Source organism: Typopeltis vanoorti, chromosome 11 (assembly GCF_054136105.1).
Source record: "Typopeltis vanoorti isolate ZY-2024b chromosome 11, IOZ_Tvanoo_1.0, whole genome shotgun sequence".
NCBI classification, from domain to species: Eukaryota; Metazoa; Arthropoda; class Arachnida; order Uropygi; family Thelyphonidae; genus Typopeltis; species Typopeltis vanoorti.
Window position 1 is genome coordinate 69,807,973 of NC_143559.1, and position 12,810 is coordinate 69,820,782.

The following is a 12,810-nucleotide window of genomic DNA, read 5'->3' on the forward strand; positions in this document are numbered from 1 at the left end:
ATGGTTTCTGGAAAGAAACAACCTATCTCCAGTACACAATGTGGCTTCCAAATATGTTACTCTACTACTAATCGTCTTGTCTGGCTGGAGGTGTCTATTAGAGATGCCTTCCTAAAATGCAAGGCATCTAGTATTGTTTTTTTTTTCCCCAATGTGGAAAACAACATACTGAAAGATTTACATAATTTTGGACCTAGAGGGGAATCTCCCTCTTTTTTTTATTAAAACTTATCCAATCAAATCCTCCAAGTCTGGATGGGTACTGCCTCTATAACGAGGGGATCCCACAAGGTTCTGTTCTAAGTATCGCACTTTTTGTCAAAGTCAACTTGATAACAGAACGTCTTTCTCCAATAGTAAGTAATGCCCTTTATGTTGATGAGGTTACCATCTTCTGTCATCTACGTAATATGAGAATCATAAACTCATCAACATAAAGGGCATTACTTCCTGTTGGAGAAAGGCATTCTGTTTTCAAGTTGACTTTCACAAAAAGTCAACTTGAAATTGACCATCTCTCAAATTGGGTGCTTTCAAATGGGGTTAGATTTTCACAGCAGAAATCAGTTTGGGTGCATTTCTGCCACAGCCATGGTCTTCATCCAGACCCAGAACTCCAACTGGGACAATTGCTAATCCCATTTCCACCACTAGCCAAGTTCTTGGGAGTGATATTTGATAGTAAACTCACTTTCTTCCTTCACATATATCAGTTATGGGACAAGTGCTGTAAAGCAATGGACATTCTACACATCCTATCTTCTTCCCACTGGGATGCTGATATATATTCTGTGCTTCAGTTGTACGGAGCACTGATAAAATCATAACTCAACTATGGGTCTCAAATCTCTACTTCAGCCAGGGAGAGTACACTGTGATGGCCAGACTATTCACCATCAAGCATTCAGAATTGCAACTAGAGCATTTAGCATATCGCCTATTCCTAGTCTGTATGCTAGGCAAATGATGAACCACCTTTCTCACTTTGCCACCAACAGCTGTCTGCTATATGAAACTAAAATAAAATTCCTGCCAGAGCACTCCATATATCTAATTATCTTTCATCCACAATTCTAGAATCTTTACACACTCAGCAGACTGCCATAAAACCCTGTTTGTGGATGAAAGCTCTCCTACAAGCTCTAGAAATTGAGGCATGTAACATAGCTCAGATGCTGTCAAATCCACTCCTGCTGTCATCTATCAGCAGCTCTTCACAGCTCATAGAACTCAATATTCTGATTTTGTTCTGGTCTATGCAGATGAGTCAAAATTGGAGGATCTAGTGGGATCTTCTGCCATCTTTCCATGCACCATAATATCTGTGCACATTCCACCAGAGTGTAGCAAACTTTACAGAGCTGTACGCAATAGAGCTTGCATTGAAATACATTGGATTTCATTGCTTCCAAAGGTGCATAATATATTCAGGCTTGCAAAGTTCTCTTCAAGCAATAAGAAGTCTAGAGCTACAGCAACAATTTCAGTACTCTTTTGAATTCAGCACCTCCTGTTTCAATTATGGATTCCATAACTGAAACAGGAGGATTAAGGAAAATGCGGCTGCAGATACTGCATTGAGGTCACTCGTTTCACAAACATCCATCATCTGTCTACCATGTGCAAAGTATCGGTAGGTTATTAGACAAAAATTTGTATTCCAGTGGTAGCTATTTTGGAACAGAGAGACTAATAATAAGCTCTACCAAATTAGACCTGAAATTAAATGATGGCAGTCTAAACTTTGCAGAATTCAAACAGAGGAAGTTGTTCTTCCTAGGCTGTATACTGGGTCACAGTCATCGTACATGTTCTTATTTATTGATGACTCACCTATGTGTGAGAAATGCAATACCTGTGTTACCATTTGTCATATTCTGGTGGAGTACTGGCACTTCAAACGAAAGAGTAATGATATTTTTTACTTATCTGACTTGAGCCCTATATATGCTAAGGCAGATGTTATCAGACTCAGACAAATTGCATGATGTTTTAAAATTTTTATAAATAATTAATTTATTCAGTCACATTTAATTATAAATTTGTTTATATTTAGATACCACATGTAGATACTAAACCTTGTACATACATTTTGTTTAGTCATTTATATTTTTATAACTTTTTTAATATCATGTATTTATAACTATTAATATCTTTAATGTATAGATACCTATTTTTTTTTTTTTTTTACATATACTTTATTTATTGCTCCTTATAACACTTAATAATATCTGGTGTAGATATCTATATATTAATAACTTTGACATGTGGATACTTAAAACTTTGTACATACATTTTATCTTATTCACTGGTTTATCTCCTTTTGACTATTTCCTAATACTCTGTATACTTCTGTAACCTGTATACTGGTGCAGTATGATCTTTGTTGTCCATAAATCAACAAATCAATCAATCCAACTCCTATTATCTCCAAATTACCTCCTTCCTTTTCTGTATACAGTATTGCAGTTCATGCCTCCTGTGACTTTCTGCCAGAAAGATGTCAGAAGGATCTGGAATAACTTGAATACCACAAAGGCTGGTCTTGGTGAAATTCTACCCATTGTGATCAAAAAGAGATATGCTCCTATTCTTTATCATCTAGTCACTAAACTGTACTCAGCTGACATCCACCCTTCAGCATGTAAGAAAGCTCGTATGCAACAGTTCCCAAAAAAAAAGAAGATAGTTTACCATCAAACTATTGACCTCTTGCTCTCACTGATGTGAGAGCAATAGGTCTCACATCAGTGAGCACCTATTTTAGTGATGGATGGATTTTGCTGCTCTAGATCCACAGAAATCTTCTGGCTTATGTCATGCACCTTTGGACCCATTCCTTGGAAAGGTTTGGAGAAGCCTGTGCCATTGTTCTTGACATCGGCAAGGCTTTTTTTATATAGAGTCTAGCATCAAGGGCTTCTCAACAAGTTATCATCCTTTGGACTGCCTTCACTGTTGTGTAAATAAATTGCCAGTTTCTCTTAGATTGATCCCTACATGTGATGGTGATCTCTCTCTCTTCAGACTTTCCTGTCAATGCCAGTGTCCCTCAGGATTCTGTCATTTCAGTTACCCTCTTCCTGATTTATATATAAACAACCTTCTGAAACTTCAGTATCATCTGTAATAAATGCCCTGAACACTGATCTCGACAGTATCCTTGATTGGGCTGAAAACAACCTAGTCAATTTCAATAATTCCAAAACAGTATTACTTTTTTTCTTACAAAAAAAAAAAAAAAACTCAGATCTTCACTTTTGATAATGCTCAGCTCAACAGTCAAGACCAAATCTCTCTTCTTGGACTGATCCTTACTCTAAACCTTTCCTGACACAAACATATTTCCATAATATCATCAGCATCCAAAAAACTTGGCATCCTTTTCCACTCAAGACAGTACTTCTCTGTTGAACAGTTACTTATTCTGCACAAATCTAACACCAACATTGGAATACTGCTCTAATGTTGGGGTGATGCACATCAGAACTACCTAAAAAATTTTGATGCTCATCAGAAAAGGATAGTCTGCATGATTAATGATACTTCTCTTGCAGACTCTCTTCTGCAGACATTTCCATGAGCATTGTTCAGCATAACTAGCATCCAGTATGTCTCCTATTTCTGCCAAATCTACAGAAACTCAAGCAAGAGCTGCCCAAAATCCCTTCAGTTGACCTGCATACTCACAAAACCTGCTTATTACAGTCATCTTTCATTCCTTCCACCTCAATTCTGTGGAATAGCCTTCTCCATGAAGCATTTTCAATGGACTGCAATCTCCAACAGTTCAGTTCAAGAAGAATATTAACAGATTACTCCTGACCTGGCCTACACACTGCATTTGTTTGCCATAAGCTCTTCTGTGTTTTGTGTGTGTGTGTGTGTGTGTGTGTGTGTGTGTGTGTGTGTGTGTGTGTGTGTGTGTGTGTGTGTGTGTGTGTGAAAAAATAATAATAATAATTCCAAACATCTAGGTTGATTGTAATTTTAAATCTTCAGAAAAAGCAGTCACCTTTGGTTATTCCCAGAGGGCATACTCAGAATATCTGAATGCTTGCTTGATATTCAGTGTTCTTATTCAAATTACTTTTTCTTCTATATCGTCTTTTTCCTTGACAATACATTAGTTATTTTGGGTCAAAATATTGGAATAAAATTCTATTTTATTATTTTTTTTTTTTTTTACTTCTCTGTTGTGAATAGCCATTAAATAACATCTTGAAAGTTATTTCGAGATATTATTTTGTTCAAATAAATGTGACATAAATAGGATTTCTGTGGTATCTTTTTTTCTCACTTTAATACTTATTAAAGTGAGAAATTAAAGACAAGAAATAGTTGCATTTGACTGCACCAAAATTTATAGAGCATCTCACTGATGTTCTATAACTTTTGCACCAATGTCATAAACTCCACCCTCGTATGCTACAGTTTATGTATTAGTCTACATAGACTGTAGCATCCCATTTGGTCCCAACTGCCTTTACCTTCTACTGACTAACCAATTCAATTTTTTATTTGCGAGACAAGATTCTGTATTTTTTCTACATTCTCACACTCAGTTGGTGCCCACACACACACACACACACACACACACACACACACACACTATCCTGCATGCACACTCTTAGCGAACCAAGCTAAGATATCTAGATATCTAACTCTAATCCATTTAAGTGCAGTCAATCACATTGAGTCCATAAGTCTACAAAATTCCCTTTGACACAATTTGCACATTGATTCATTTGCAATCATTACCCTCCTGAACTCACCTCTATCAAGAATGAAGGGTTTAGTATTTTCGGAGAAGATAGGATGAGGGAGGAATGCTGCTAATGATAGCAGATAAATTGCAGCCAAAAAGAACAGGAGATAGGCAGAAGGATGGCTGTTCATTTGAAGCAATCTGGTGTGAGATTAAGGCCACTAAAACAAAATATACACTTGGTTGTTGCTATAGGCCAGAAATCCCACAGATGACCTGGAAAGGCATGCATTGCCAAATTGGTACAATGAGTATGTCGAGTACTTATTATGGGCAACTTCAACTATGAGATATAGACTGGAAGGAAGAAAAATCACATAGCAAGAAGGAAATAGAATTTATACATCTGCTAAGAGATAATTAAGGCAGCATGTGATGGTGGTGACTAGGGGATAGAGAGTATTGAACCTGGTCATAGGATAAGAAGAACTATCCATAACCAAGGGTGACAACATTGCCTTAATTATCTCTTAGCATTCCTGGTGAAAGTGACATGCGATCTTGACTTGGTAGATCATAAAACGTGAGGAATATTCTATCCGCATAGAATATAACATATCCGCATATAACAGCATGGCAAGGGAGGCAAAATCAGATTATGAGAAGAATCTAATCAAGCAAGTCAAAGGAAATCCCAAAGAGTTCCTTCATTATGTGGCAAGTAAGAGGAAGAATGACTATGGAAGATTAACCTTAATGAGTGATGATGGTCACGAGGAGACAGAAGCGGATAAAATAGTTGAGTTACTGAGTGATCACTTTGCAAGGGTATATCATCCTATTGAGGTTACTGCTTTAACATATGTGACAGACACTAATGTAGGAACAGAGGTGGATGAATTGAAGGTTCTTAGGATATTGCAGAATCTCAATGGACTAGACTCTTTAATTAAAATCTCAGCTCTGGTAGAGTTCCATGGGAGTGGAAAGAGGGCAAAATAATTCCTTTGCATAAAGGAGGTTCTAAGACTGCAGTAGCAAATTATAGACAAATCGGTATCTCAGGTGTGGTGGTAAAAGTACTAGAAAAATTGGTAAAAAGAGAATTCAAGAATGGGTAGATAAAAACATGATACTGTATGAGGGTCAACATTGCTTTGTGATTTAGTAATTTACTTAACTTTTTATAATAGAATAACAACTGGATAAAGGAAATGGCTGCCCGATGATTTTGCAAAGGCATTTGACAAAATATTACATGGAACTCTGTTACTCAAATTAGAACAAATGGTAATGGATATGACACTGGTTAAGTGGATAAGAAGGTGGCTGGCTGCTGAACAGATATCAAAAAGGGTTTATGGAGGGGAAGAATCAAGGCAAAAGCAGGTGACTAGTGGTGTGTGCCACAAGGGTTAGTGTTGGGACCATTGCTGTTTAATTTGTACATCACATCAATGATATATGAAATAATCTGAAAGGAAATATTCAGTTGTTTGCTGATGATGCGAAATGAGGTAGGGTAATTGTTAATCAAGGCAATGTGGAAAACTTACTGGAAGATAATAGACTATCTATGTGGGCAAAAGTTTAATGTTGAGAAATGTACAGTTATGCATTTTGGGATAAACAGATTACAAGTCATGTATGACATTGATGGCACTGTACTCCAGGAAATAGATGAAGCTAGAGCTTTAGGTGTGTGGTGGTAGATGGAGAGTTAAAGTTTAGAGGACATATTGCTATTTGACAGAATATTACATGGAACTCTGTTATTCAAATCAGAACAAATGGTAATGGATATGACACTGGTTAAGTGGATAAGAAGGTGGCTGGCTGCTGAACAGATATAAAAAAGGGTTTATGGAGGGGAAGAATCAAGGCAAAAGCAAGTGACCAGTGGTGTGCCACAAGGGTTAGTGTTGGGACCATTGCTGTTTAATTTGTACATCAATGATATATGAAATAATCTGAAAGGAAATTTTTCAGTTGTTTGCTGATGATGCAAAATGAGGTAGGGTAATAGTTAATCAAGGCAATGTGGAAAGCATGCTGGAAGATTTAAATAGGCTGTCCATATGGGCAAAAGTTAATGTGTAAAAGTTTAATGTTGAGAAATGTACAGTTATGCATTTTGGGATAAACAGATTACAAGCCATGTATCACATTGATGGCACTGTACTCCAGGAAATAGATGAAGCTAGAGCTTTAGGTGTGTGGTGGTAGATGGAGAGTTAAAGTTTAGAGAACATATTGCTAAGGTATCCCATAAGATTACTTGGCTATTGAAGAACACATTAACAAGTAGAGATAAGGAAGTTGTTATTCCTCTTTATAAGGCTCTTGGTATGTCCTCATCTGGATTACTTTGCTCAAGTCTGGTCTCCTGGGTTTCTCAGGGATGAGGAAGTGGTGGAGAAAATTCAGAGGCAAGTGACCAAGATGGTGAGTGGTCTGTGAAATGTTTCCTATGAGGATAGATTGAAGGTGTGTGAATTGCAGAAGTTGATTGATAGGAGAAAAAGAGGGGGTGGGGAAAATATTATAGAAACATTTAAGTTGATTAAATGGTTTTATAGGATTGATGCACAGGAAATGGTTCAGCACTTGGCTAGAAGGACCAGAATAAGGGATCATCCCTGGATGTTGAATAAAGATGTTGTTAGTAGGGGTGTGAGGACTAGTTTTTTTCCTTGGAGAGTTGTGAAGTGGAATGGGTTGCCAGAGTCAGTTGTAAGTGCTTTGTCTGTTAATGAGTTCAAGGAGAGGTAGGATAGATTTGGTCTCCCCAATGATTCGGACTCCATAGAGGTGCTCATATAATAATAATAATGTTGCATCAGCAAACTTAGTCTTTATTCTGTTTCTTCTTTTTTTTTTTTGCTTCTAATAACTCTTTTATATCTTATTTCATACAATATTCTTTTCACCTCCAAAGTCATTAGTGCCACCCAAAACAATCAATTCTTTAATCTTACCTTTTCTGTCTTTTGACAGCATGCTATTATTTTTACACCAATGAACAAAACTCAATCACATTCTCATTAAAGTACTCCTCTTATCAGGGAATCTCCATAAAAATTTTATCCTTGTCCTCATCTCGATTAGTCATGTTCGTGTTCCTTACCATGCACTTCTTGCCTTTTTTCTCATTTCAAATCTATCATTCTCCTGACATTCCTGCAATCTTTCTATGAAGGACTTCATGTAAGTGCCCTATTTCTTTTATTAGGTCCTCTATGTTATCACCTTTCACCACTGCAGTTTTAAACATCACTGGCAGTAACAGTTACATTCTTCTCAATATTTTCTTCTCCACTATCTTGTGTTGCAATCACTCTCAGAACATTTCCTACATATTCACTCACCAATTTCGCTTTCCTTCCATAAATCATCCTGCGAAAGATGTCTGGATGTCACTGCTGTACTATGCATTGCTGTTATTCTGACAATATCTACTTTAATAGAAAATATACCAGTTTCTCTTAAAACTCAAAGGACTCAATTTATCACTCACTCATGAAAAACAAAACTACAATAAATATACTTAATATTATTAATTAAAATTTTAAAAAATTAAAAAAAACTCAGTACCATTCTAAATGCAGATCTTTTTATACTCGCATCCGGAACTTAACAAACTTTCTTTCCACATTGAATTTAAAAAGAAAGTAAGTTTAAGTACTGCAGTCTATATATGTATATTTCACTCTGTTCTATGGCCCTTGGCAACTTCATCCCTTTTGAATATTCTGATTTCAACCATTTACTTAGAACCATTGCATCTCAGTGAGTATTGACAATGCCCTTTGGAAAGACCTGAAATCAAAAACTGTCTAGGAAACAAATAACCTTTAGGGTTTTTTTTTTTTTAATTGAAGGTTACTTGACTAGTCTCATACGGAAGTGGCAAGTATTTTTTTATCCCCAAAAAATCAGACTAGTAGAATACAGTTAATAGCCATAATAGTCTCTTAGCTTTAATTGCCTCAGCCTTAACACTAAATGCCATTTACCTCCAGCATCTCTGTTTCCATGATTTGAAAGTCCAACAATAAATTAGAATTTCAGTGCTAGTTACTACCTAGAGGAATTTTTTCTAGACCTGTCCTCTTGATCTTTGTCACAGGCAAAATTTTTGTAGGGATTTTTCCTCACAGAAACAACTTACTTTTATAACCCAGCTGTTAAAAATTTTTTTGAACAGCTGGGTTATAACCATAGAACCCACTACTTCAGATTGTAATATACCTTTTAAAGATATAGTGCCACAAAATGAGGAATTTATCTGTCATATTCTCTTCCTTGCTGCCTAATGAAATCATTGCTAGTCTTGGGCTCAGCTATCAGAGACTACCTACCCATCAATGTTCAGAAACATCAGTGAAGTAAAAACTAGTAGAGGATTTATCTATACAGGCACTGAATCTACAATTAGAAGATTATATTATGAAGTGATGTTTATTGTGACTTAAACTTTTAATTTGATCCTTCACAAACTGCTGTTAAATAGGAAGGTGGACACTGGATGAGGACTCCGAATGTGATCTCTGCATTCCTTATACACTATATGCAGGTCTCTTTTCTGCTCACTTATGAGGGTGGTCTGAAAAGTTTTCGGCCTAACAATGAAAAAACACATAATTTCAAAAAAAAATTTTTCTACATAATCTCCGTTAAGACTAATACATTTATTCCAGCAATGCTCCAGCACCATTATCCCATCCCTGTAGTAATTCTCACTAAGATCTGCAAAATACCCCTCTACAGGTGCAATCACCTTTGTGATTCAAAGAAAAATGCTGACCAGCGAGGAAGTGTTTTAGTTTTGGAAAGAGATAGAAGTCAGAGTGAGCCAAATCTGGGGAAAGGTGGGATGTTCCAACAATTCATAGTGCAGAATCCCTTAATTTTCTTATTGCCAAAATACCCTTGTGGGCAGGTGCATTGTCCTGATGAAAGATGATTTTTTTTCTTCTGCAAACCTGGCCTTTTCTCACAAATTTTTTCCCCTAGTCTGGTTAAAAGATCGGAATAATATTCCCCGGTTATTGTTTTACCCTTTTCAAGATAATTAATAAACAAGGCTTTAGCATCGATGCCATGACCTTTCCTGCTGATGGAACCGACTTTGTCTTTTTTGGCACTGAACAACTGGCTTCTGTCCACTGTTTTGACTGCTGTTTGGATTCTGGTGTGTAATGGTGAATCGAAGTCTCATCCATAGTAATAAATTGATGCACAAAATCAGCTTTATTCTTGTTAAAATGCTCCAAGCACTGTTCAGAGATTTTCGTGCAAGTGTGTTTTTGATCTGCAGTGAGCAAGCATGGCACCCATTTTGAGCAAAGCTTTTTCATTAGCAATTCTTCATGCAAAATATATCCTACACGTACTTTTGAAATGCGTATAGTCTCAGCAATTTCACGCACTTTGACTCACCAGTCATCCAATACCATATCTTGCACTTGAGCAATGATTTCTGGTGTTGTTACACTTTGTTGACGTCCTTCAGGTGGATCATCTTCAAGGCTGGTACAGCTATGTTTAAACTCTGCAGCCCATTTCTTAATTGTCGAAAATGAAGGAGAAGATTGCCCATAAACTTTTATGAACTTTGAATGAATTTCTTTTGGCATTAAACCTTCTTTTACAAAGAATTGTATAACCGCATGATACTCAATTTTATCCATTTCAAGGGATGCAGACAACACTTTTGCTTCAGGCAGATGTACTAACTTAGGAAAAAAAAAATCTTGCCAATAGTGTTGCCATCTATGGTCTAGGCTGGGAACATTTCAGACCACCCTCATGTGTAGACCTTTGATCCATAATTTTTGGTTACAGTGGAATCATATAATTTTCTTAACTCATTACAGAGATATGGCATAAGATATTAATGGAACAATTACAAAACTGAATAAATTATATATTAATAATGAAAGCTTTGAAAAAATTTTAATTCTTTTTTCTTTCTTTCTAGATATTGTGTTCTTCATATACCTGTATCAACGTTGGATTTATCGAGTTGATCCAAAACGTTTTAATGAATTTGGAACTAGTGGAGAGATGGAAGAGTCATCAACAGTTTCTGTAAATGGTGTAGTCCCTATAAACAAAGCAGATGGGGACAAAAAAAATGACTAAATCTCTATCCAAAAGAGTTTTTTATTATTATTATTATTAGTGTTTTTTCCCAGTATTTTTGTCTAATTGGCCTTGCCTCTGGAATGTTCTTTGTTTTCCATTATGAAATTCATTGTGACTTTTTTTGTTTCTTCTGTCATTTGTTTACCTGGTTATAAAGTTGAGACATCATGAATGTTAAAATTGAACTAGTCACTGTTAAAAAAAAAATTTTGTACCCCTAAATCTGTTCATGAAGTGTTTAGAAAACTAAAAAAAAAAAAAAAGTATTGTCTACAAGCTTATTGTTTATGAAACTGAACATGACAGTCATGTTTTCGGTACGTGAAAAAATTTTCTCATCAGAAAAAATTATCTAATGATATTTGAAAGTGCATTGTATCATGGATTACAAAGAAAATGCAGATGAATGCAAAAAATGATTGTGTATTTAGTTGTCACTTGCTATAAATTCCTTACATTCAGATTAATTCATATTTAGTTTTCATGATACATTAAGTGTGAATTATTAATTTTGCTGTTGAGTATGATAGAATTAGCCTTTGTGTGTGTGTATATATATATATATATATATATCAATGCAAGAACAAAGCATCAGCTGTTCCATGCTGCTACTGTCACTTGTTAACATGATAGAAATTGTATTTTGATATGATGAGAATGCTGGCATGGTTGAAATATCAAAATATTTCAAAAATGAGCTTTGCTCATAATAGTCAATATTGCTCTGAAATACATACTTTTACTGTTGCCACCTTTGACATGAGACATTCTGACATGCAAATTTTGAGTATCCAATAGAAATTGCTCTAACACTCATTAGGTCCACACACAATGCAAATTACTCATGCCTATAAAAACATGGTTTGTGACCACGTCACTTCATTCACATTTTTTGGCTTGCTCAGTGAGTTAGCCACATTTCCGGCACTTTTAGAATGGCACATCATCATTTAGATGATTCTTTGAGATAGCAGGTCATTGGATGACTTGAAGCTGGGCAAGCAAAGGTGGTGTGTTGGCTGAATGCAATGTCTTGACACTATGGACAGTTTCTGGAGACAGAGACCATTACAAGAATAGCTGACCAAGATTGCACACTAGGGCTACTTCATCCAGAACAGACTGTTGTCTGGCTGTAACAGCAAGATGGACTAATATGATATCCTGTCTTTTGAGGTTTCTTTCACCACAGGTGGAAACATTTCTAACCAAACTATGTTAAGAACATGCACTTTAACTGTACTCTATGCAAAATCTGGTTTGAAGTGAGCCTTCTTAACATAGGCTGGTTAAAAATGTTTCCCTGCAGTAGAAGAAACCTCAAGAGATGCTGGTGACAGGATATCATAGGGGTCCATCTTGCTGTTATAGCCAGACAACTACATAAAAACAGCATATTTATCCAAATTATGGAGCATAACATTATGCTCTCTGGAATGCTCTTGATTCCAGGGAGAAATAAGATGAAGAAATAGGATAATATTTCTTCATCTTATTGTTGACAGTCTGCTTTGTTAAGTAGCTAATTTTTTCTGCAATTCCTCTAATATGAGGAACTACTACTGTTGTGAAGTGATCTGATATTTAATTTTATGCCTGTTGTGGTGTAATGAGCTAATAAATGTCATACAAATAGGTAAAACAGACGAGATAGAAGTGAGAAGGAAGAGAAAAGCAAGTATGACAGGGGAGGGTCAACCTTACAGAAATGTACAGTTGATTTCATGATTAGTGGTGTGCTTAATTAGAGTTTGATAAAATCATGTTTACCAGGTGCAAAGATGGAATGAGAAAAAGCTTATCATTTTGGTGTGAATGATTTGAAAGATTTTAAGTTTTGAATGAGGTAGTTAATTTGATACACAAATGTACTACTGGATTGCACTTGAATGGATATGAAATTAGATTTATAGAGAATTGTTGTTCATTGAGAGATTGGAAGTGCAAAATCA

General features: G+C 35.9%; 1 protein-coding gene across 1 annotated transcript in view; it reads left to right on the plus strand.

Moving 5' to 3' along the window:
- The window catches only part of LOC150101700 (putative lipid scramblase CLPTM1), a 283,907-nt gene extending 272,582 nt beyond the window's left edge, over positions 1–11,325 (plus strand). Inside the window, exon 12 of the mRNA XM_090399981.1 lies at positions 10,692–11,325. Within this exon, the coding sequence (XP_090256107.1) occupies positions 10,692–10,855 (164 nt within the window). The 3' untranslated portion in view covers positions 10,856–11,325. The remainder of the gene's footprint in view (positions 1–10,691) is intronic.
- The last annotated feature ends 1,485 nt before the right edge of the window (positions 11,326–12,810 follow it).